The sequence below is a fragment of the Ictalurus punctatus genome, chromosome 1, assembly GCF_001660625.3.
Source record: "Ictalurus punctatus breed USDA103 chromosome 1, Coco_2.0, whole genome shotgun sequence".
Taxonomy (NCBI): Eukaryota; Metazoa; Chordata; class Actinopteri; order Siluriformes; family Ictaluridae; genus Ictalurus; species Ictalurus punctatus.
In genome coordinates, this window is record NC_030416.2 from 18,864,162 (window position 1) to 18,888,746 (window position 24,585).

The window sequence follows — 24,585 nt, forward strand, 5'->3', positions numbered from 1 at the left end:
AATTAATACTTCACACATCACTGATTCTTTGTGAAGGCAGAGCTCAAAATAAATAAATAAATAAATAAAAATCACCACAAATAATCCAAGACCCAATTTGTTTGATGATATAATGAATTAATACCAAAATAGACTTTTTAAAAAAGCTATTTATTTCAGAAAAGAAACTTCAAAATGTTTTTGTTCTGGTATTCAAATTGGATAGAAGTCATACCCAGGAATACGGTGGTGATGATGATAATAATGAAGATGCAACACAGTTTCTCACTGTTTTATGTATTTAAAAAGTTTACAGTACGGAGAATAATTAAGTGTCGTGCACATTAAAGGCTTTACTGCATCACATATCTTTGTCAAATAATAATCAGAGGATATTTAGGGTTTTTTTTTTTATGCCACGACTGACAAACAAGGAATACTTAGAAAACCCATCATTTTATAAAATATATAATATTATATCAAACTATATATATATTTTAATTACTAACCGTACTTTCACAAAGTGAAATATATATATATATATAGAGTAATATATATATATATATATATATATATATATATATATATATATATATATATATATATATATATATTTTATATAGTTGTGCATATCATGTTCATTGGGTTTTAGTGTAATTATATGGAAAACCCCTTGATAAAGTCTGACAGCGCTGAAAGCGGATGACCTTATATGGTCAACATGTACGTGCTTTAATGCAGCCTATGAGAGAGCTTCACACCCGGATTTATATCCAGCGACTGTGACTACCGCATTTATTACTTACCGCATGTATAATCTCCGGGACAGTGTAAATCCCACGACAGGAGTTTCATCTGTTTACAGAAGTTTGACTTGATTTACAGTATCATTATTATAACCTTAACCTTGCTGGACTACAATGAAGAGCACGCGAGCGGAGAAACACTGGAGCTTTGTGAGTGTGCTGCTGCTCTGCTTTCTGAGCGCTTCAGTTTCAGGTGAGTTCCAGTTAGATGGGTTTTATAAGTGGACAGTACGGCGGTTTCGTTCTTTCTTTTAATTCATATCATTACGGAATATTTCCTAGATGTCTGATTTGACATTTTCACTCGGTCAGTCGTGTCTGGTTTTGTTTAGAATAGTTTTTGTTTCTGTTTTCAGGCTCTTTCCCTAAGGCTCAGAACGTCACTTGGCTTTCTTTCAATTTCAAGACGTTATTAACGTGGAGCCCGAAACCAACGGACTATTCCTACACTGTGGAATTCTCAAAGTAAGAAAGACACACACACTATAAGTTTTAGGAGCTGCCTACCTACTGATTTATTTATAAAACAAACAAACAAACAAACAAACAAACAAAAAACTATTCTTCATATTCTGACTGTGTGTATGTCTAACATAGCCTATAGATCACATCACTTTTATCAATACATTCATATATATGACTGAAGGTAGGCCTAAATAATTTTATTAAATGGACCTTATTAATTATTAAAGACCGATGTTCGTTACTGGATCAGTCGCTCTTTATTTAAATTGGCCCATTTTAAAACACTGATAGTAGTTTATTCATTGGAAGTTGGTCCTGGTGCACTTTGTTTTGGTCCTTAAATACAGGGCGTCCCACAAGAATCCATACCTAGGGGACTACGTATTCCAGCGTGGACGTCCGCTTTTCGTTTGGTCCACAACACTTCCAGCCTTTTTGGATTTGTTAATCATTTTCGATGGTCGTCTGTGATGTGCTTGCCATGTTTCCTGTTAAAGTTCATCTTTCTCAAATTCTATTTGAGAAAGAAAAAACATAATATAAATTACGCATGAACAATTTAGGAAAACATTTTGCTAAAAAGTGTTGATTTCCCCTATATATGGAGACTTTTGGGACACTTCTTTGGTTTTTTAAATTTTGATGGCTTGTATGTATTACAGATGAATATTAAGATGATGAATTAATGAATTAAGGCATTGGTTGTACAGCTGGTTGTGTTGTTGCCTCTCAGCTCCAGGGTTCCCGGTTTGATCCTGAGCTCAGGTTACACTCTGTGTGGGCTTGCTGTGCATGTTCTCCTCATGTTTACGGGGTTTTGTCCCACATGCCAAAAACATGTCAGTACTGTAGGTGGACTTGCTGTGCTTAATTGCCCCTAACAAAGTGCATGAATGGTGTCCTGTGATGGACTGGCTTCTCGTTCAGGATGCATCCAAAAATTATTCCCAGTGTTCCTGGGATGGCCCTAGATCCACCAAAACCCTGACCAGGATAAAGTGGCTAGCCAAGATGAATTATTGAAGATTAAGTTTTGAAACCCTTTTATTCTGGCAGAAATGTAGTCATACCGTCATACAATGTCAAAGGTGCCATTTTCACGTCTTTGTAAAGCCTTTGTGCTTACTGGGGACAGGCAAACCTGTTACTGCTATATAAATAGTCTTTTTAAGAGGGACCTTCTATACATGTTTTAAACATAATTTTATGGTACTATTGCTTTATGTGTTAATTTCACCTCATACACTTCCAAGAATCAGTGATATCTTTCCAGTCTTTTAATCAGTTTTCCTTCCTATAGGTTTTACTGTAGTTTCTGCATTATACATACTAGTTACTGAATAATATGTTTTATAATGAATAACTAAATAATAACTGAGACCTTAATTAAAAGGGTAATTAGCAACCTATAAGCTGAGGGTGAAAATTAAGCTACATACATACTGTTAACACTTTTGATCAGTGTTTTAGCATTAGTGCATCGTGTATAGGTATTGCTAAAATCCACACCCTTTGCATGTTTCAGCATGCTTCAGTTACTTGAAAGCTTTTGTGTGATGGCTTTATAACTTGGCTCAATGTAATGCTTCCAGATTTGGTGAGGACAATCAAAGGACCCCTCATTGCATTCAGATGAGTGAAACTGAATGCGATCTCACAGCTGAACTCACAGATCTGAAAAGCAAGTACACAGCAGACGTTCTGTCAGAACCTTTGCGTAACATGTCCTCTGAGCTCATTGAGTTCCCCCGTACAGCATCTGATCAGTTCTGCCCCTATCAAGACAGTAAGTTTATGTAAAATCTGTGCTTCATTCAATATAGCTTATGTTGTTTATTAGTGAAAAAGGATGAGCCATTGCTGAATTCTCATTTGTGGCCTATTTTTGTCTAGCCGTCATCGGCAGTCCTAAATTTAAGATTGAGGTAAGCAAGGACGAACGGAAGACAACCCTCTACGTAGAAGATATCCCAACAGCGGTCCTTGATGCACAGAAGCAGACGCGAACAATTCAGGATATCTTTAAAAATGATTTGCACTACAGGATCACTTACAATAAAGCCAAGAGCTCTGGAAAGGTAAGGGATGACTATTATACCTTAGATACCTGTAAATACAGTAATCTATGTGTATAAGTGTATGGTGTGTCTTTAAAGCTTCCCCTAGTTATCAGTATCAAAATTGTACTGTTTAAATTTCTGATATCTGATAATGTTACTGTGGTGTGCAAGAGCAGTGAAGCAACTCTGGCACACGTATGAGTTTATTTCAAACCTACATACTAAATTTATGCCACATTATGTTCAATTGTCAGCAGATTCTTATGGACAATTGTTAAAACTGGACCAGTTATGACTCCATAAGTGCTGTAATATACACATTACACATCAGTTAAAGTAAAACCCTCTTTATAACTATAACATAGTGATAGGGTAGTTCATATAATTAACTTATTTTAACACAGGGTAAATTGCTTTATAATACACGTTCAAATGGTGCAACAAATCAATATGATTGCATACATATGTCTATGCATAACATGTTTGAATTGTTGGGGGGAGGGAGCATTTTCTGTATTAATAAGAGGGTTTTTTATTTTACACTGGGTGTGGTTTTTGACTGATAAGAGGAAAGAAAGATTTGCTGTGTTTTCCCATATCTGTTTTCAAGCTGCATATTTAACATGGGAAATAGTTGTATTAAACTTCTGGAACCTGGTTATTTTTGCCTGGTTTATATCAAACTTGCAGTCGTGTTGGAATCTCATATATGAACCTATTTTGACCTTTATCTGTTTAGTTATTGCAATGTAATTTGAAAATGAGCCAGAACGTGTTATCTGCTATGTCTGTAGATTAAAATTAAAATAAGATATACATTATAGTGCATAAAAAATGCAATGTGTTTTTCCACTCAGAAAGTGAAGATAAGTACGAGCAGTCAGATAGAGCTGACTGATCTGGACAGAGGAGAGAGTTACTGCTTCACTGTGCAAGTCGTCATTCCCTCCCGGAGCACTAACAAACAGCTTGGAGAGTCTAGTCAGGTTCAGTGCTCTCCAGCAGGGGGCATATCTTTTTTTAATGGTAAGCTCTTAACAGTGGTACAATATGTACCTCTCTAAATATTTGGTGGCAGTTAACATGCATCCTGGAATGTAAACCTTTTCACAGAGTTGAAGACATATTCATTACACCACTCTACTGTAGCAAAGAAATATTTCTCAGAATGTTTCCATCACATTTTTAAAGGCTAGCATAAGCTGCTCTTATGCTCTGTTTGTGGATTTAATTTATATATATATATATATATATATATATATATATATATATATATATATATATATATATATATATATATATATATATCAATAATAATAATAATAATAATAAATATTTTTATTTAATTTATTTAAAAAATCATTTATATCACAGGTATGTTAAAATAAATGTTACAGCTGTATTACTACAAAGTTGAAAGTCTGGTTTTATATTCTGGTTTTTATGCTTCCCATTGCTAAGTAGTGAACAGAACGGCAGGGGTAACATAACAGAATGGGAGGGGTAACTTTAAAATGCCAGCATCAACCCAAGCGACAACAATATTGATCTAATCAGCACAGCATACAATTGCAATCAAAGTTATTCAATCCCCATTGCAAATCAGGTTTATTGTCAAAATGTACAGACTTTCAGCTGTTTGCAATGAACAAATCAAACAAAATCAATTGAAATAGTTCAACACAATGAATGCTTCAAATGGTTTCCCCAAATTCAACTGAAAATGCAACTTATAATGACTTCTCCAGTTTCAAATTATTTAACCCCCTGAATAGAATCCCTCACAACAGCACAAATATGCAAAACAGATGTTGTCTCAAGCACACCTGATGCAATCAATCAAGGCCTTCATTAGTTACACCAGGTGTGCTTGAGCTGGAACACATGAAATACCTGAACCGGCTAGGGATTTGTTGAGTGTACACTATCTGGACGGGGCAGAAAAAGGAAACTATCAATGGCTGCAACTAGACTTCTGAGAAGGCAGGATGTGAAAAACCCTCGAGTGACAGCAAAAGACTTGCAGCAAGACTTGGTGTCAACAGACACTGAGGTTTCAGTGAGTACAGTAAGGCGCGTACTAAACGCAGAAGGTTTCCATGCCAGAACTCCAAGAGGTACTTCACTACTGACCCAAAAGCACAAGAAAAGTCGTCTCAAAATCATATAAATAAGCCACAGAAGTTTTGGGATTCTGTTCTGTGGAGAGATGAAACAACACTGGAACTTTTCTGCACGATGGATCAGCGGTATGTCTGGAGGAAGAAGAATGAAGAAAGAACACGGAAGAAAGCGGTTGCAGCACGCAAACCCAAGAATATTGCTGAACTGGCCATTGCTCACGAGGAATGGGCTAAGATTCGTCAGGAACGCTGCCAGAAGCTATGCATCTCATTTGCAGCAGGTCATACCAGCAAAAGGGTGCTCTACTAAGTACTAAAGATGTTTGCCATGAAGGGGTTGAATAATTTTGAAACTGGAGAAGTCATTATAAGTGGCATTTTCAGTTGAATTTGGTGAAACCACTTGAAGCATTCATTGTGTTGAACTATTTCAATTGCTTTTGTTTGATTTGTTCATTGCAAACAGCTGAAAATTTTGACAATAAACCTGATTTGTAATGGGGGTTGAATCATTTTGATTGCAACTGTATGTTGAATAGGGTTGCTGGTGGTCTGTCAGGTAGATAGCCAAACCAATCCAAGATTTAAGAATTTTTTTGTACGAAAATACAACAATTATATGTATGTTATAATCAGTAGCCTCTAAATACAGGGTACAGTAGTAATGGTAGGTGGTAAATGGTCTGTACTTTTAAAAAAGAAAAAAAAAGAAAACTACAATTAGTGGACAACCCACTCTACCACTTGAGCCACAGCCACCTTTAATTGGTGTCTCAACTGTTAAGGCTCTGGGTTACTGATCAGAAAGCTGCCACTGTTGGGCTCTTGAGCAAGGCCCTTAACCCTCTCTGCTCCAGGGGCGCTGTATCATGGCTGACCCTGTGCTCTGACCCCAACTTCCTAACAAGCTGGGATATGTGAAGAAAAGAAATTCACTCTGCTGTTATATATATTTGACAAATAAGGGCTTCTTCTACTAAATAGACATTTCACCAATTCTCTTCATTTCTTTTCTTTTAGATTATAGCACTACAGTGATTGCTGGAGGTATCCTGACCATCATTGTCATAATATCAGCGGTGACTGCTGTCATAGTTATTTGCTGCAAACGACAACAGGAAGCAAAGAATAGAGGAAAAGAGGGAGTACCTTTAAAGAGTGTGTGATAACTTCTCTGAACACAGAAACTCACACTCATGGGAGCACATGGTACAAAACTGGACTCACCCTTTCAAAGCATCTTTGTTGCAACATTACAGTGTAAAACACTGTAATTAATTTAGTTTCTGTGAAACTAAGCAAGGTACACATTGCACATAGGATTTACTATCTAACAGATGTCTGAAGATGTTCTGGCTATTTTTTCCATCATTACGTTCAACACTGGGATTATCTACTGTTTTTTTATGTTTCATAAACACTACCTTTTTGTAACAACAGTACTACTTTTATGATAGATATTTTATTTTTCTAGTTTTATAAAAGTTATATGTATATTAGTTTCTAGTAAAACCGTATTTATTGTTTTGCAATTTGCTGATTTAATAGATGAAAAACTTAACATAAAATTTTAAAAATGGAGAGCACTACATTACATTACACTACATACATGTTTACTTAGACACCTGGAGAAAATATCCATGGACACGAAACAGCCACAGGTTTATAGAAATGTGAATTCTATGGAAAAAGCTACAAAACTTCAAATAAATTCTCTAAGTTCATGTAGATCTGTGTGTTTGTTGTTCTTTTTACTGTTTCAGCTATACATACCAGTATACAAACACTGAGATTCTGACCAGTGAACAATTTCATCATTATTGTCTTTTATTGTGGACATCACTGTGATGAATGTCAAAAAACATGAAGGTGTCTCACAATGATGTGACAGGAAAAACTTAATTTTGAAATGAAATGTGGAGAGAAAATCAATTGAGAAAACAGACACTTGCAATATATTTTTAGATCATGTGCAATGAGGCTAGTTAAAATAAAATAAACTCAGTTTTGCTCAGTTCATTCAGAGCAACTTCATTATTAATCTTCCTTTAGTCTGTCATATGGTGCGTTTAAGAAAAGAGGTCTGATACACACACTTCCCATCTAACTGCAGGTAACTAATTGACATCTTGCTCTCTGTCACCTCAAAGTATACAAAACCACCTAAAGTGTGATTCACTGGACTAGAAAACAGTTGCCAAGATGATGGGAAGCTCTTCCTGTGGTGAGTGGAGTTGTTCAGGACATCCCCGCTCCCACTGACAACAAATGAGCTTCCATCCACTTCTCTAATAAACTAATGAAAGATGAAAGAAAGACATTATAAATAATGCTCTACTTTGATGTGAATTACATGTGATTAAAAAGGTGTTCACCTGTAAATTATGGTCATGACCACTCAGATATAAAGTGACGTTGTACTTCTTCAGCAGTGGTCTCAGCTTCTCTACCAGACAGTGAGTAGGACCATGGTGACCGATGGACCACACAGGGTAGTGGCCAGCCACCACAACATATTCAGACCTAAGAATAACAGATCAGAAAGAAGCCCCCCCCCCAAAGTTCTGAGTCATACAGGTATTTGAATTATCTGGCACTAGCAGGTCAGGGTAACAGAACATGTTTAACCCTCCTATTATGTTATGGGTCAATTTGACCCATTCCACATCTGTCTTTTTCTCTTTTAAATTTTTTGACTGTCCTCATTTAGGGTCATGAACTTATAAGCAAATATTTCTTCTTATGGCTTGTCTCAGACAAGACATAATAAAGATTTACTGTTGTAAGCTGTTCTTTGCTGTTTTTGTGTGCATTTAATCTGTAGAAGTCATTTTGACCCATAACATAATGGATGTAACTTTTTCCCCCAACATATTGCAGGGTTAAGCTTACAGTGAGGGAAAAAAGTATTTGATCCCCTGCTGATTTTGTACGTTTGCCCACTGACAAAGAAATGATCATTCTATAACTTTAATGGTAGATTTATTTGAACAGTGAGAGACAGAATAACAACAAAAAAATCCAGAAAAACATATGTCAAAAATGTTATAAATTGATTTGCATTGTAATGAGGGAAATAAGTATTTGACCCCTCTGCAAAACATGACTTAGTACTTGGTTTAAAAACCCTTGTTGGCAATCACAGAGGTCAGACATTTCTTGTAGTTGGCCACCGGGTCTGCACACATCTCAGGAGGGATTTTGTCCCACTCCTCTTTGCAGATCTTCTCCAAATCATTAAGGTTTCGAGGCTGACGTTTGGCAACTCGAACCTTCAGCTCCCTCCACAGATTTTCTATGGGATTAAGGTCTGGAGACTGCCTAGGTCACTCCAGGACCTTAATGTGCTTCTTCTTGAGCCACTCCTTTGTTGCCTTGGCCGTGTGTTTTGGGTCATTGTCATGCTGGAATACCCATCCACGACCCATTTTCAATGCCCTGTCTGAGGGAAGGAGGTTTTCACCCAAGATTTGACGGTACATAGCCCCGTCCATCGTCCCTTTGATGCGGTGAAGTTGTCCTGTCCCCTTAGCAGAAAAAAACCCCCAAAGCATAATGTTTCCACCTCCATGTTTGACGGTGGGGATGGTGTTCTTGGGGTCATAGGCAGCATTCCTCCTCCTCCAAACACGGCGAGTTGAGTTGATGCCAAAGAGCTCCATTTTGGTCTCATCTGACCTCAACACTTTCACCCAGTTGTCCTCTGAATTATTCAGATGTTCATTGGCAAACTTCAGACGGGCATGTATATGTGCATTCTTGAGTAGCGGACCTTGCGCGCGCTGCAGGATTTCAGTCCTTCACGGCGTAGTGGGTTACCAATTGTTTTCTTGGTGACTATGGTCCCAGCTGCCTTGAGATCATTGACAAGATCCTCCCGTGTAGTTCTGGGCTGATTCCTCACTGTTCTCATGATCAATGCAACTCCACGAGGTGAGATCTTGCATGGAGCCCCAGGCCAAGGGAGATTGACAGTTCTTTTGTGTTTCTTCCATTTGCGAATAATCGCACCAACTGTTGTCACCTTCTCACCAAGCTGCTTGGCACTGGTCTTGTAGCCCATTCCAGACTTGTGTAGGTCTACAATCTTGTCCCTGACATCCTTGGAGAGCTCTTTGGTCTTGGCCATGGTGGAGAGTTTGGAATCTGATTGATTGATTGCTTCTGTGGACAGGTGTACCTGTACCTTTATACAGGTAACGAGCTGAGATTAGGAGCACACTCTTAAAGGAAGTGCTCCTAATATCAGTTTGTTATCTGTATAAAAGACACCTGGGAGCCAGAAATCTTTCTGATTGAGAGGGGGTCAAATACTTTTTTCCCTCATTAAAATGGAAATTAATTTATAAAATTTTTGACATGCGTTTTTCTGGATTTTTTTGTTGTTATTCTGTCTCTCACTGTTCAAATACAACTACCATTAAAATTATAGACTGATCATTTCTTTGTCAGTGGGCAAACGTACAAAATCAGCAGGGGATCAAATACTTTTTTTCCCTCACTGTACACCTGAGGTAAAACTGTTGAAGTCTTCAAGATTTGCTTTGAGTTACGCAAGTCTCTGATTCTTTTTTCCAAAGTATTCATTCACAACTATTCAAGCATGACTAAGGATTTGTTGGGAGTGACTGTAATGTTGAATACTAAACATTTTTGGGAAATCAGATACGGTTGCTTGTCTGGACACTGTGCTATTCAGTCACAATTTGTCCTCAGGTATGCTTGTGTGGATGTGGGTATGGAGAGGAGTGTGTCAGATTAGGACTTCTAAAAACATGCTTCAAAGTCCTCACATTCCTCCTAAAGGATTCATACGATTTTTTGTTAAAGAAAAAGAAAAAAAAACACTTTCAGCTCAGTCATCACATTTCCCACCAGACTGCGGTTTACCCTCGGATACTTAATCTGGCTTGATTATGTGTCCTGAGCTGTGCTTTAACTTGTGTTTGTTCAGTTAAATGTGAGTGTCTGGTTTCTTTCAGAATTTGCCAATCTTACTTGGTGTTTTGCAGTGCCTTCTCGATCCATTCAAATTGTTGTTCTGCAAGGGTGAGGTCTTCTGGTCTTTTGGGCTGGTCTCCTTCATAAGTGTTCCCACACAGAACCACCGTGTCTATCATCAGGACGGTCATGGAGACGTTGGTGTGAGGAACCTTAAATTGCAGCTCATAATAGAGCTCAGGGAAATGCCTATGGATTGAACAACGGTCACATTAAAGTAGAAATTTGGTGGGGCATCTCATGAGAAAAGCAGACAAAGTGTAACATGATGTAATACCATAGCTGAGAATGTTTAATCGTTGGCACTCACTCACCACCTCTCTGATCTGGTTGAATAGGCAATCTGAGCGGACATGTTTCCCAAGTGATCATGATTTCCTCCCACCAAATACCATGGAACAGCAATCAGAGCTGGATGAGAGAACACACGTTCAAATGTAGCCTGAAAGCAGAAAGACTGAAATTCAAACCCAAGACTCTGGAAGTGCTTGCCTTGCTACTGTACTGAACAACTGTGGAAAAACTAAATCGTGACTTTGAAATAGTTAAATTGTTGCATGTAACACTACTTCCACCAGATGGCAGGTTTAACATACTTTTGTTAGCAGCATGTCACGAGTGTGTTTATTAGCCACCATTTAACTGCTGTCCTGACTCTAGAAACTCTGAAAAATCTGAAACAATTTCTGTTCATAATCAATCTACAATTACATCTTTGGAATGAGACGAAATTAACCCCAAACATAGGGCAGTGGTGGCTCAGTGTCTAGAGCTCTGGACTACTGATAGGAAGATTGTTATTTAAAATCCTAGCACCACCAAGCTGTCACTGTTGGTCCTTGAGGAAGACCCTTAACCCTCATCTGCCCAGTTGTAATTCACTTTGGATAAAAGGGTTTGCCAACAGAATACATATAAATGCAAGGATATAACTGAGAGTAAAGGGGCCTTGCTCAAGCACCAACATCTGCCAAATGGTCTAAGGATTTGACCATACAACCTTCCAGTCATTATCACAGAAGCTTAATCACTAAGCTACAACTGCATTTAACAAACCACATTCACAATCAAAGTCACAAAATGGTACACGTTTCCACTATATATCCAGTCATAAATGATGACAACAGACCTTGAAACGTATATCATCAATGTCCTTGACTCCATTGTAATAAAAGTGATCTCCCAAACTCAAGACAAAGTCCAAGCCCACACTTTCAGCAACTCTACCCAATTCCTGAGCTATCCCCTGCTCATGAGCTGTGTAGAAAGGAGAGAAGGGAATGCCACCCCAGTCTCCAATACCAACAAAACGCAGAGAACCTTAAGAGACACAACAGGCAAAAAGATATGGAGAAGACCTGCTACACAGACACAAAGTGAGGAATGAAACTGATTGATCACAAATTTGAAATTAAGGTAAATCAGACTATGTAAAATGATAAAACTATACAAAACTAGTATTTAAAAAGAGCTAAGCTGCGTACTGTGTTCCTGAGCTTGACATGGCCCGTAGACTGTCTGTAGAACGACCAGGAACAATGCAGCCAGGTAGGTCATGGCGTGTTTGAGATTGAGATCCGTGTCGAATATCACGCTCAACACAAAAGAAAAACAGAGTAGCAGAACCGAAGAGCCATGCTTTTATAAACACTTTCTTTTCTACTTAGATGAGGAAGTAGTTTGTGGTTTAATACCTTCCTGTATTGACATCAAAGGGGAAACTGTCATGCAGTTCATGTGATATCAAGCCATATTGAGACAGTAAACTAAACTTTGTTGTAGTCTAAATTACCAACAGTCTAACCAGGGCATGTTTAGACAATTGAATGTTACTGCTATAACAGCTGGGGAAACTTAATACTTAATATGATTTATTAATCATCAAGCTGTTTATGCTGGTGTTGATATAAAATTTTTATGACAATCCATTGTAATAAAACTATATAATATGTTATTTTCTTACAGAGCGACTGAGTTGAGGTTCTTCACTGGCTTCCTTACTAATCATTAACAAAACCGGATTAGCAGCTAATGGTCACACCATCGCAGCAGCGCCAATAAGACTGCCTGTTACAGCCTTTAACCTAGTAAGAACAGGGTGGGGTGGTGACTTGATAAGGTGCTGCTGTGTTCACAAAGACTATAATGTTCCAGAAGAAAATGTTCCCCAAATATGTACCCTAAGCAGAAATATTTCAGAACATTCTACTGCTTCAGATAAAAGATATTTACATACGTGATTGCAAAAAACCCCCCCAAAAACAACAAAAAAAGTGTTTATTTTTTAAAATCAGTAAACAGAAACAGTTTTTCAGTAAACATTTCTATTCAGGGTGAAAGAGTAAATGAGCAATTGATCTGAACAACCCTTCACTCATATCTAATACATGGAAATAAACTTCCAGTGTGTCTGCAGATGAGGCATAGTTAATCACAAGTAGTGCTTCCCCTCCAGTGCACAACCCAGATATGGGGTGGGGGTGGGTGTCAAGCACACAACCACAAAATAACCGATCCAGAATTCTTTTTAATGAAATTGCACTAATGAGTACATTGCATATCTGTGGACTTTTCGTGGTTCTGGTTTACTTGATTTCTACAGTCTTTTGTGTACAAAATGCAAGAAGTCTACAGAGACATTTTAGTTATTAAACAACAGCAGGGTGAAACATTATATTTTGCTTGGAACAAAAAGGTGCATTTAGGCTACCATTGGGCGATTACAGACAGTAAGTATTGCAGGCGTTTTTGGCTTGCAAATCAATGAATCAGTGCAATCTACCCCACGACTGCTCACCATCGAAGGCATCACGCTCCGAGAACAGGTCCATTAAACCATCTTACCACACAACACACCCTTGACACATCACTACAGTGAGAACTAAGGCCACTTAGTAGATGAACATTTTATAACAATGATATTTTTCAGGTGTCAAAAAAGCCTCATTAGTATACTAACATTACAAGAATCCTGATCAAACACCAGAGATCACTTCACTGGCTTTGATTTCATACAGAGAACCATACAGGCTAATTCCTATAATATGATTTAATCTAAAACATGATTTAGTTCACATATAAGATGTGAACACATTTCGTTAGGATTAGCCCATTCACTATTCTCATTAGTGGCTGTCCAGTAAATCGGACCGCACTTTAAATTACAAATGATACAATTATACAATCATGAAAAACAGAACTGTAGTGTCAAAACAAACAGAAATGTTACAAGTGATTAAAAACAAAACCCTAGATTCTGCTGCAGTATTACTATGCATCTCATCTGGAGTCATGTGTGCAGCTGTCCACGCTTCTAAGAGCCAAACTCGACCGTTTCATCAGTGATAAGTTTGAACTCATAGTTCCCTCTTCCATCCATGTGGAGGTAGTACTGTAACAAACAGAAACAAACACGGGTTAAAGTTGGTTTATACCTTTGCACATCTGTATAGAGATAAGATAAAAACTTTATGGATCCCAAACTGGGCAAATCACCTCAATTACACAAAATACAGATAAGAAAAAAATACACATTAAACAGGAATAGAATTGAAAAAAATAAAACACATATATATATACACACACACAAACACTGTATCTCTCTTAAGTGAGTACACCCCTCACAATTTTGTATTTATTATATCTTTTCATGTGACAACACTGAAGAAATGACACTTTGCTACAATGTAAAGTAGTGAGTGTACAGCTTGTGTAACAGTGTAAATTTGCTGTCCCTTCAAAATAACTCAACACACAGCCATTAATGTCTAAACCGCTGGCAACAAAAGTGAGTACACCCCTAAGTGAAAATGTCCAAATTGGGCCCAATTAGCCATTTTCCCTTTTCCCCCTGTGCCATGTGACTTGTTAGTGTTACAAGGTCTCAGGTGTGAATGGGGAGCAGGTGTGTTAAATTTGGTATCATCACTCTCACACTCCCTCATACTGGTCACTGGAAGTTCAACATGGCACCTCATGGCAAAGAAAACTCTGAGGATCTGAAAAAAAGAATTGTTGCTCTAATAAAGATGGCCTAGGCTATAAGAAGATTGCCAAGACCCTGACACTGAGCTGCAGCACAGTGGCCAAAGACCATACAGCGGTTTAACAGGACAGGTTCCCCTCAGAACAGGCCTCGCCATGGTCGACCAAAGAAGTTGAGTGCACGTGATCAGCGTCATATCCAGAGGTTGTCTTTGGGAAATAGACGTATGAATGCTGCCAGCATTGCTGCAGAGGTTGAAGGGGTGGGGGGTCAGCAAGTCAGTGCTCAGACCATATGCCGCACACCGCATCAAATTGGTCTGCATGACTGTCGTCCCAGAACGAAGCCTCTTCTAAAGATGATGCACAAAAAAGCCCACAAAGTTTGCTGAAGACAAGCAGACTAAGGACAGGGATTACTGGAACCATGTCCTGTGGTCTCTTGAGACCAAGATTAACTTATTGGTTCAGATGGTGTCAAGCATGTGTGGCGGCAACCAGGTGAGGAGTACAAAGACAAGTGTGTCTTGCCTACAGTCAGGCATGGTGGTGGGAGTGTCATGGTCTGGGGCTGCATGAGTGCTGCCGGCACTGGGGAGCTACAGTTCATTGAGGGAACCATGAATGCCAACATGTACTGTGACATACTGAAGCAGAGTATGATCAGTATGCAGTATTCCAGCATGATAACGACCACAAACACACCTCCAAGACGACCACTGCCTTGCTAAAGAAGCTGAGGGTGAAGGTAATGGACTGGCCAAGCATGTCTCCAGACCTAAATCCAATTGAGCATCTGTGGGGCATCCTCAAACAGAAAGCAGAGGAGCACAAGGTCTCTAACATCCAACAGCTCCGTGATGTCGTCATGGAGGAGTGGAACAGGACTCCAGTGGCAACCTGTGAAGCTCTGGTGAACTCCATGCCCAAAAGGGTTAAGGCAGTGCTGGAAAATAATGGTGGCCACACAAAATAGACACTTTGAGCCCAATTTGGACATTTTCACTTAGGGGTGTACTCACTTTTGTTGCCAACGGTTTAGACATTAATGGCTGTGTGTTGAGTTATTTTGAGGGGACAGCAAATTTATACTGTTACACAAGCTGTACACTCACTACTTTACATTGTAGTAAAGTGTCATTTCTTCAGTGTTGTCATATGAAAAGATATAATAAATATTTACAAAAATGTGAGGGGTGCACTCACTTTTGTGAGATACCGTGTGTGTGTGTGTGTGTATGTATAAATATATATATATAGGAATAAAAGAATAATAGTAAAATCTAATAATGCTAATATGTACACTATGAACACCTAAATGTATGTGCAGATGAATATGAATATATACAGATAATAACACCTTGTTTATATACAGATAAGTGATAAATGGATTATTGCACAGTTAACGGAGGTGCAGAGAGAGGTTTTACAGGTTAAAAGTAAGTAGTGTGCAGATGAGCACAAACATCCTGACGTGTGTCCTCCATAGCCCTAATAGTGCATTGCTTAAAGCAAATGCTGTCTGAATGATCCTTAAAGTCTAGTTTTTAATCTCCTCATTTCTGAATGCAATCCTCTGTCTTTGATTTGTTTTCAGTCACATCATGACTCTTCTGTATAATCAAAGGGTGCCCCAAAATGGTGTGCTCAAAGACTGCTTTTTTGTCCATTATAATTGGTTTACTCTGACTGCACTCCTGGCATGTGGTTTAATAATGAACACAAAGTCCTGCCAAAAAAAACAACAATGCTCCTTTGATCTCATACCTTTAGGCTCAGGCAGCAAGATATAGGAAAGGGAAGGGTCGAGATGCAGCTGTGCTTGTCAGTGTAGGCAGGAAACGCATGCTCACAACTATATTTACATACCTTTACAGATTATTATATGATTATTATAAATTATAAAAATCTAATTTTATATCTCAATATAAAAAAAAAAAAAAAAAAAAAAAAAACACACAAATGGCTACAGCAATCCCATACTGAGTCGTTTTAGGTTTTGTTGTGCAGGGCTGCAGATGCATATTACTTGATATAACAGCAATTCATATTACTGGCAATGAAAACGGAAGTGTAAAAGATCAATTACATCCACGCATGTTCCGTACCGCTTATTCTACGCAGGGTCATAAGGGAGACTGGAGCCTATCCCTGGGGATTCTTGGCACATGTCAGAGGACACCCTGGACGGGGTGCCAACCCAACGCAGGGCGCAATCTCACACACACACAAACACACACACTACAGACAATTTGGAAATGTCTTTGGACTGGGGGAGGAAACCCCAAAATATGAAGAAACTCATGTGCACACAGGACAGAGACAGGAATCGAACCGCCAACCCCTGAGGTGCAATACAAACGTGCTAGCCACTAAGCCACCATGCACCCCAGGTCAATTACATATTCTCGTTTAATATGTGATATCTAGCCTCATCTTTGACTCCCCACACTGTCTCCTATCACAGCACAGTATCAGTGATTTAGAAGCCAGAAGTACATAGTAGGGATTCTCAGAAATATCGTGACTTGATTTTATGAAGTGAAACATGAGCCAGACTTTCAACTTTTCATTTTCTGCCCTCTGGTGGACACATTCATATCATGTTCAAACATGATGACGGGCACCTACAGTATGCGACCCACACAATGACCTCAGGTTTCAAAATTATGAAACAGGACTATAAAGACACAGACTGGAAATTCTTAATACAAACATCTTAACAAATAAGAAACTATTTAGATGCTAACAGAAAAGTTCTTCTCACCTCATGGTGTTTCCAGAGAGACTTTCTATGAGAGACTGTGAACAGAGTGATGCCCACCTGCCAGGAAAAAAAACACAGAAGAGGCCAGTGTCTCATAAAAGATGCAGAGTGTAAGAGTTAGTACAAGACAGGAATGCTATGATGGGCCTCGTTACCTTCCTGCAATGGCTGTAGATGTAGTCCTCCACATCTACACTTACAGCACTGGTGCACTCGTCTAGAATGGCAAACTGAGGCTTGTGATAGAACAACCGAGCCATCTGCAGCAAACAAAGTCTTATTGGCTGAGGGTATCATACATCTACATTCAGCTCAGGTAAATGTGGTATGTAAGGCAATGTTTTGATTATATGGAGATGCTTGTTTGCTTACTGCCATTCTCTGTTTCTCTCCACCACTGAGAACATCCATCCAGTCCTGAACAGTATCCCAGGTGCCCTCTCGGTCAAGAATGTGCCCGAGCTGCACATTGTCCAGGTATTCTTTCAGCACCTTTTGCCCACAGAGATCATATTAATGAAACAAAGCAATACAATATATTGTTTTGACTGAGATGAGAATGTACGAAGCAGCAATTTATCACAATTGTTATAATGTTCTCTTGCACCTGATCTGAAATCCCCTTCTTCTTCTGGTCTTCAAAGGTGTCAGGATAGATCACCTGATCCCTAAGTGTTCCAAGTGTCATGTAAGGCCTCTATAAAGGGACCCAAATATAAAAACAGTAAGGACATTACTATTAAGACATTCCCTACACTACTGGTGCTGCTTGTAATTCTTTTTCAGGAATCTTACCTGAGGGACATAGAAGAGCTTCCCTCTCTCAGGTTTGGTCAAGCTCCCACCAAACAGAGGCCACAGCTGAAGGGGGAAAACCCCCCCAAAAACCCACACATTAACATTCTCTCATATAACAAAGATTCATAGAGACTGCTCTCTGATGGTACTGCATACATATTAGAATTAAGACAACAAAGGACTTGGTTTATTGCACAGAAGGAGAATGAGGAACAAAATTATAACTATAACTTGATATAATTTTAACATTCTTTAAATTCAAGTAATTACTTCTCCGAGCACTCTAAAGAGTGAGCTCTTTCCACAGCCATTGGGCCCACACACCAGAACGTTCGCGCCAGATTTCACCTGAAAACACAAAAACACAAACACGGTAAGTATTCAATTAAAAGCTGTGTGAACTGTACATACATAAAAGTCAGCAAAAATATTCTAACAGACAGGCCACAGAGAACAACTGCACTTTTATTGTGCAAAAAAACCTTTGCGGTTGGACTGTTGTACTGTGGAACTGTTATCCGCTTGTTAAGCTGTGACATAACAAGCTTCTGATAATACCACATCCGGGTCCAACTACGTAGGCTACCGCTCTCCTATTTCCAACACGTCTATGCTGTGTCCTTTGTTGTTTGAATAGCTCGGAGACCAAAAAACTATAAAGCTTAGGATCAGCATTTTTCAGTAGTACTACAGCACACCACGAATGTATGCAGCTTTTGGCGAATACAATTCATCTTCACGTAATACAATGGCTTTAAACCGCATAACATTATGCAAATCATTCAAACCACGCAACAACGTTAGCATTAACTGCAAATGTGTCATTTCAGATACTCTTTGGCTGCAATTTGGTCTGTTTAAGTGTCTTTGCCTTCTTCCACACCAACCAAATCAATAAAGCTGCTGTATGATATGATGGCGCTTGTATCTGCAACTGGGCACTCGCAGGTGCTGTACCTGACTGACTGACCCTCAACATGCACCTATAATGATAACAATTTAACTCTCACCCTACCATTTCTAAAAGACATCAGCAGTGCTGTTTATATTAGCCCAACGATACATCTGTTGCTAGCCAGAGGGTTGCAGATCATTATAAATCAACTTGTCTAACTTCACTATCCCTCTTTCATCTTCGTTTACATCCAAAGTTATAGCAGTCCTGTACATTGTTGTATTTTTTTTTTTAAAGAAATACTTAAGCCAGAAAATGGTAGATCATCTTTAAATGTCAACTTTTGCTGTTGGCTTTTGGGATCTGATGGAGCGTTTGGACCCGGAATGGGTGTATGACACATGCGACATCAGACTTAAGAAGCGGATAGTGAACAGCAATTTTGCGCTTCAAAAGTGTATTCATCCCTTGATGTGCTTTCCCCCCTATAAACTATGAGACAATTAATATAATACAATGATATCAAGTCACATTTATGCAAAATATAAACTCTTCTGTAAATGAGGAATACAAAGAGTACCTCAAAACTGAGGTCCTTAATCAAAATATCTCCATTGGGTGTTGCCAAGGGTGTATGTTCAAACCTAGTCGAAGAATAACAGATAAAACATCTCTTATAAAATACACGGCAATCAGCTTGCGAGTAATCTGAAAAACACGGTGAAAAACGTAACCAGAGAAAGGTTTTATAAGTACTTGATAACGTTGTCCATAAATATGATACGTCCACTTCCGGGCACCAGGTTAAGTTTTTCTAAGGAGTCTGCTTCTGGAAATGAGATATTATGTAAGAATAATATAACCAAATGCTTTCTCATTAATTTGGCGTCAACACTGATTAGAGCTCACCTTTCTCTGACTGAGACACCATAGTGCGTTCATACTTCCCTGTGTTCAGCTCTTTCAAGACCTTCATCAGCTCTGTGATACGGGTGGTGAACCTGGGAGGGGGAAGACATCATAACACCAAGATCATCCAGTAACAGCATGAAGAAACAGTCTTCAAACTCCTGACTACAAAATTAGATTTCTGTCATCATTAAATGCTCATATTTAAATCACCACTGCAGTGTAGTCTGCCATGGATTTGCCCTGCATCCTTTAAAATACAAACCTTTCTAATATTTCTAAGACAACACTCCTGCTTTAAAAAGATTTATGTTAAATCAGAGGACACCTGCAGACAGTCACTAACAGACCTAAATGAAGACAGTCTTGTCTTAAGTATGGTGCAGTTTAAATAAAACCCATGCGGGGGAAATAAATAAATAAATAAATAAATAAATAAATACATACATACACACAAGAAATAAGTTTACCCTGAGAGTCTGGTCATTTCTCGACCTGCAAGCACGATCCTGCCCAAAGCTTGTGACATGCGCAGTAGCATGCGGCCACTCTGATAGTAATCCTACAAAATTATGAAATATGGATGATAAACTGGGTATTTATTCATAAAAATGACACGAATACACCTGCTGGTGATTTGATTCACTACATTTCGCATTGTGCAAGTTAAAATAATAGAAATGCTGCATAACAATAGCTGATCCTACATAAAGTTACATTATCAGTTTTTTAGCTCGTTAATGTATTTTAAACCGTGTGTGAGGTAGCTCACCTCCAGCAGTTCCGCATGCGTGCTGTGAAGGTGCCTCGGATGTGCCATGTTTAGAAAGGGGCGGCTCACAACAAGATAACCAACTACCGTGGCCAAGTCTGCACACAAAACAAACAGAGAGTAAACATTCGTATTCAAATTAATATTAACATTGTGCTTAGTGAGAGTGATCGTAATAGTACAAGCGTCTGTTTACAACAAATTTTAACTTACACTTAGCAATGATGCTGTCTACCATGCCCATGGAGAAGCGGAAAAATATGAAATTGTGCAAGTGGTCAACCTGAAGGCAAAGTACATTAAGGAAATTACAATTCAGTAAATTATTCCAACATCTGAAGAACTTGATGTGCGATAAAAGCCGAAGTCTTTCTCACCAACTTCTTGAAGGTACTGTGAATGGTCTGTTTCTCTCTGAGATTTCCATTGTAAAAAGCAATCTCCTCACTAAGGAACACCACCAGGAAAGTACAAATGATTTTAAAAAGCACTAACCTTGCGACAATAAAATGTATACTATTGGTTACAGCACTGAAATCTTGCAGGTCACCTGTTGGTGATGAGCCGGGAGTTGACGTATCGGTACTCGCCCTCGTATTTCTGCTCAATGACCGTCATCTTTCCGATGGGTCTCCTCAACCTCGTAAGGAAGAGACCTGAGATCAGCAGGTAGGCCATCATAGAAGCAGGACCCTGATAGCAGGAATGACATGAAATGCAGTCGTTGCTAGACACATGGTTCAAGTTTTACAGATGCAGTCAGAAAATGAGCGTAATTCTACCTGAGCCCCAATAGCAGTTGTCAGCTTAAAGATGTAGAGTCCAATGTCAAGAAGAGGCTAAAAAAGAGAAAATATGGTTGTAACTTTGTTCAATTGACACACTGGCGCATCGCTATCAGAATTAAAATTCTGTGTCTAAAATGTTTTGTACTTTGCTGAGATTGGAGTATAGCTCCACCACACTGTTGCAGAACTTTTCCACATCCTGAGTCAGCAGCTGATCAGCATTGGCAATTCGGTTATCCAGGTTTCCCATCTTGTAGTAGGTGTATCCTCTGAAATGATTAGAAATATAAGCACCTGGGACAAATCAGGCATTGAAATCATGACTCTAACGAAGAAACAATCTGCTTCTTACTTCAGATACTCATCATATAGATGTTTAGTAAGTCTTTCACGGAAACAGAGCTTCAGTTCATTCAGTCCTAACTTCAGAAAGTTGTTCACCAGGGCGATCTACAGGGCGGAAAGGCATGTTGTGTGTCCACTACTCATTCTCATACAGATGCAAAGATGCAGAAAAGATTAAATTTAACGATGTAAAACTAAAAATTCAAATTCTACACTGAAGCAGCTACATCACGTTAGCAACAAGAGGATGGATAAGCTACAGTTATCTGTTAGTACACGCTAGCAATCTAAATGTGCACACAAACACTGTAGTTCTTTATCATTTGAAAAGAACATACTTAATTTAGACTGTTAAAGAGAAGTTAAAGTATGTATCTATATTTGGCCAGGTCTCCTCTGACATTCTACATTGTGTCAAAATTGAAAACTAAAATATTTACACTAAAACACAGAGAAATCTGGAATACCGAGTTATAGCTAAATAGTTTTGTTTTTTTTAAAGAGAGAGAGAGACACTTACAAGGGGCATGACTCTCATAAAGTTGAACAAATACTTCTTGAAGTCTTTTGTAGAGCGACCAATAATTGCACTGTAAACCACAACATGCACAAAAATAAGAGAAGAATGTTTTTAAAGAGAAGAATTGATTAAAAACATTCAGTGCCTTACAAAGACTTCTTGTCTTGTATGTGTGACTATACCAAAAAAAAAAAAAAAACAACATCAGAGGAGATCTGTATTTCAGCGGGAGAAACCAACACACTAAGTAGTTTATTAGTTTGTTTAATCGATATTCTTGATTGATATCAGCCAGCTGACATATGTTATGTCAAAAGCGTAATTTCACACATTTAGTCTGAAATATTTTCACAGCTAAAGCCACATCAAACATTACCCCTGGTATGACTGTAATGTAGGAATAAAAGTGCCTTTTGAACAGGGTGATATCTCTGCTAATAATACCACTGTGAAAGATGTAAAAAAATATATATATATATTATATAATCAAAACTCGTTTAGATAATTACATTTGCTATCTAAATATTATCATAAGTTTTACTAGTTTTACTTTTCACTAAATTACTCAAATTAAGAATCAGTATACAACCTTTCAATCATTGTGCCATTCTGAATCATCCAAACATCACAGTAAGTCCGAGCCACCAGCATCACTGCAATCATGATCAGGTACCAGGACTAGGAAAAACAAAATACTACCATTAAATACTTCAGGCTGGACAAAATAAAGATGACAGGATTAGCAAACTCTTTGATATACATTATAGCCAATGTTGGGAAGATGTCCTATTTTTACATGCATTCCTATATACATTATTCATGAAGGAAAAACTATTGTGTCATATTTTTCTGAGAGGAATTGTAATAAACAAGTTAATAAACCTTTCAAGTATGTCTGTAGTGATCTAAAAATAAAACCAATCTCAATGCTTAGATGTAGATGCAGATGTTTAATAGTAGAGGTTATAAACAGGAATACTAACTGGTGTCTGTGCGTTCAGCATGAAGTTACAGCTTAACCTTACCAAGCCAACGCTAACTGCCATCATTATCACTACACTTGCTTAGTGTGTTAATTGCTAATGACAATATAAACAAAACTGTTGTACTCTTATGAAGCCCTCACCTCTTTACAGAAGAGTCTCGGTACCATGATTCTGAGTATTCGCATGATTCGGCCAAAAAACACTCTGTCCACAGCTGCCCGATCTTTTTTAAGATCTTTCTGTTAATTTGAGGAGGAAAAAAAAAGTTTATTATATATATATATATATATATATATATATATATATATATATATATATATATATATAAAATAACACGATAGAATAATATAGAACAATAATACATAATATACAAAAATAATAGAGTAATAAGAGTTTAAATGGTGCCAGGTTTTATTTTTGTTTGTTTGTTTTTGCAATATCAGTAAGAAAAGGCAACAAACCCTGAAACTATATTCACGTTAAACATGTGAACTCTGATACAGCATTATTTTTGTATGTTTATTTAAGCATATACTAATGCTTATAAGTCAAAAACACACAGTCGCTTAAACTCCACATACTGAATGACAGTTTTGTCATGACATATATATAAAACAGATGACTTACTTCATTGTTCAAGATCAGTTCTGATGAACCCTTCCTGCTGTTTTGGGATTAAAAAAAAACAAAACTGAGATGTTAGCCAACTACCAAAATCACTTTTGACAAACATGCATGCAGTGTATAATTATTTGGGAGGAAAAAACTATTTGTAGATTTGTGAGTGGTATTTTCACTCATTGTGCCGGCCTGCTGAAACTGTGTCCATGAGCCATTTTTATTGACAATAAATAATTAAATGAATCTCCGAAGTCACCTTACACACACATTGTGTACCAAACAAAATACATTTTTAATCCGTCACGAATAGTGGTGTTCATTCATTGCCAATAATCACACCACGGTTTGACCGTTAGCATTTTGACAGCTTGTGTATTGCAGGTCAAGTGTCACCCAGCTAAGCTAACTCCACTCAGTGGCGGTGAAAGCGGCGTGTAGGAAAGTGGCGTAATGTACATTAATGATGAAGGTTTACTGACGCGTTACGCACCTGTTCAGTCTGGAGGACCTTCGTCTTTGCCTAAGTAGATACAGAACAAGCAGAACACCGCCAGCTATCGAAGAATTCTTTGCTGTCAAGTATTTGCTGATAACCGCCATGTTTCTGAGTGCGGCGAGACGACTGGCAAAAGCGACAGGTGCATGCCGGGAAACTAGCAAAAAGAACCTTGCGCGCCCTCTAGCGCAAAAGATTTTACAGCTTCATGTCACGTAGAGTAAAAGGCGAAAGAAGTGCAGCGGACATGACAGTTTCCTCAAAGACACG

At 38.3% G+C, this 24,585-nt stretch overlaps 3 protein-coding genes across 5 annotated transcripts; 1 reads left to right on the plus strand and 2 right to left on the minus strand.

Annotated features, from left to right (window-relative positions):
• The first annotated feature begins 753 nt into the window (after nt 1–753).
• Nucleotides 754–7,161, plus strand: f3a (coagulation factor IIIa). Its single transcript, XM_017474503.3, has 6 exons — nt 754–978; nt 1,142–1,250; nt 2,843–3,036; nt 3,144–3,328; nt 4,168–4,336; nt 6,454–7,161. The coding sequence occupies exons 1-6, from the start codon at nt 900–902 to the stop codon at nt 6,597–6,599; spliced, it is 882 nt and encodes a 293-aa protein (XP_017329992.1). The 5' UTR covers nt 754–899; the 3' UTR covers nt 6,600–7,161.
• A 78-nt stretch (nt 7,162–7,239) lies between these two features.
• On the minus strand, nt 7,240–12,701 carry acp5b (acid phosphatase 5b, tartrate resistant). The gene is made up of 6 exons (XM_017474491.2): nt 11,919–12,701; nt 11,564–11,754; nt 10,749–10,876; nt 10,432–10,623; nt 7,809–7,956; nt 7,240–7,729 (listed from the first exon to the last, which is right to left on the minus strand). Exons 1-6 carry the CDS (start codon nt 11,989–11,991, stop codon nt 7,490–7,492), a joined length of 972 nt encoding a protein of 323 aa, XP_017329980.1. The 5' UTR covers nt 11,992–12,701; the 3' UTR covers nt 7,240–7,489.
• A 240-nt stretch (nt 12,702–12,941) lies between these two features.
• Nucleotides 12,942–24,466, minus strand: abcd3a (ATP-binding cassette, sub-family D (ALD), member 3a). Of its 3 annotated transcripts, none has more exons than XM_017474481.3 (23): nt 24,310–24,466; nt 23,826–23,859; nt 23,339–23,437; nt 22,802–22,890; nt 22,213–22,282; nt 21,700–21,797; nt 21,493–21,616; nt 21,342–21,398; nt 21,110–21,252; nt 20,937–21,006; nt 20,773–20,842; nt 20,560–20,657; nt 20,258–20,349; nt 19,788–19,879; nt 19,635–19,707; nt 19,459–19,522; nt 18,254–18,331; nt 17,981–18,046; nt 17,793–17,882; nt 17,558–17,677; nt 17,341–17,445; nt 17,186–17,242; nt 12,942–13,825 (listed from the first exon to the last, which is right to left on the minus strand). In XM_017474481.3, the coding sequence occupies exons 1-23, from the start codon at nt 24,417–24,419 to the stop codon at nt 13,748–13,750; spliced, it is 1,977 nt and encodes a 658-aa protein (XP_017329970.1). In that variant the 5' UTR covers nt 24,420–24,466; the 3' UTR covers nt 12,942–13,747. The 3 variants fall into 3 exon arrangements, with proteins under 3 accessions (XP_017329970.1, XP_017329953.1, XP_017329961.1); XM_017474464.3 differs by having other exon boundaries at nt 23,826–23,862; XM_017474472.3 differs by lacking the exon at nt 22,213–22,282 and adding an exon at nt 22,589–22,658 and having other exon boundaries at nt 23,826–23,862.
• Between the last annotated feature and the right edge of the window lie 119 nt (nt 24,467–24,585).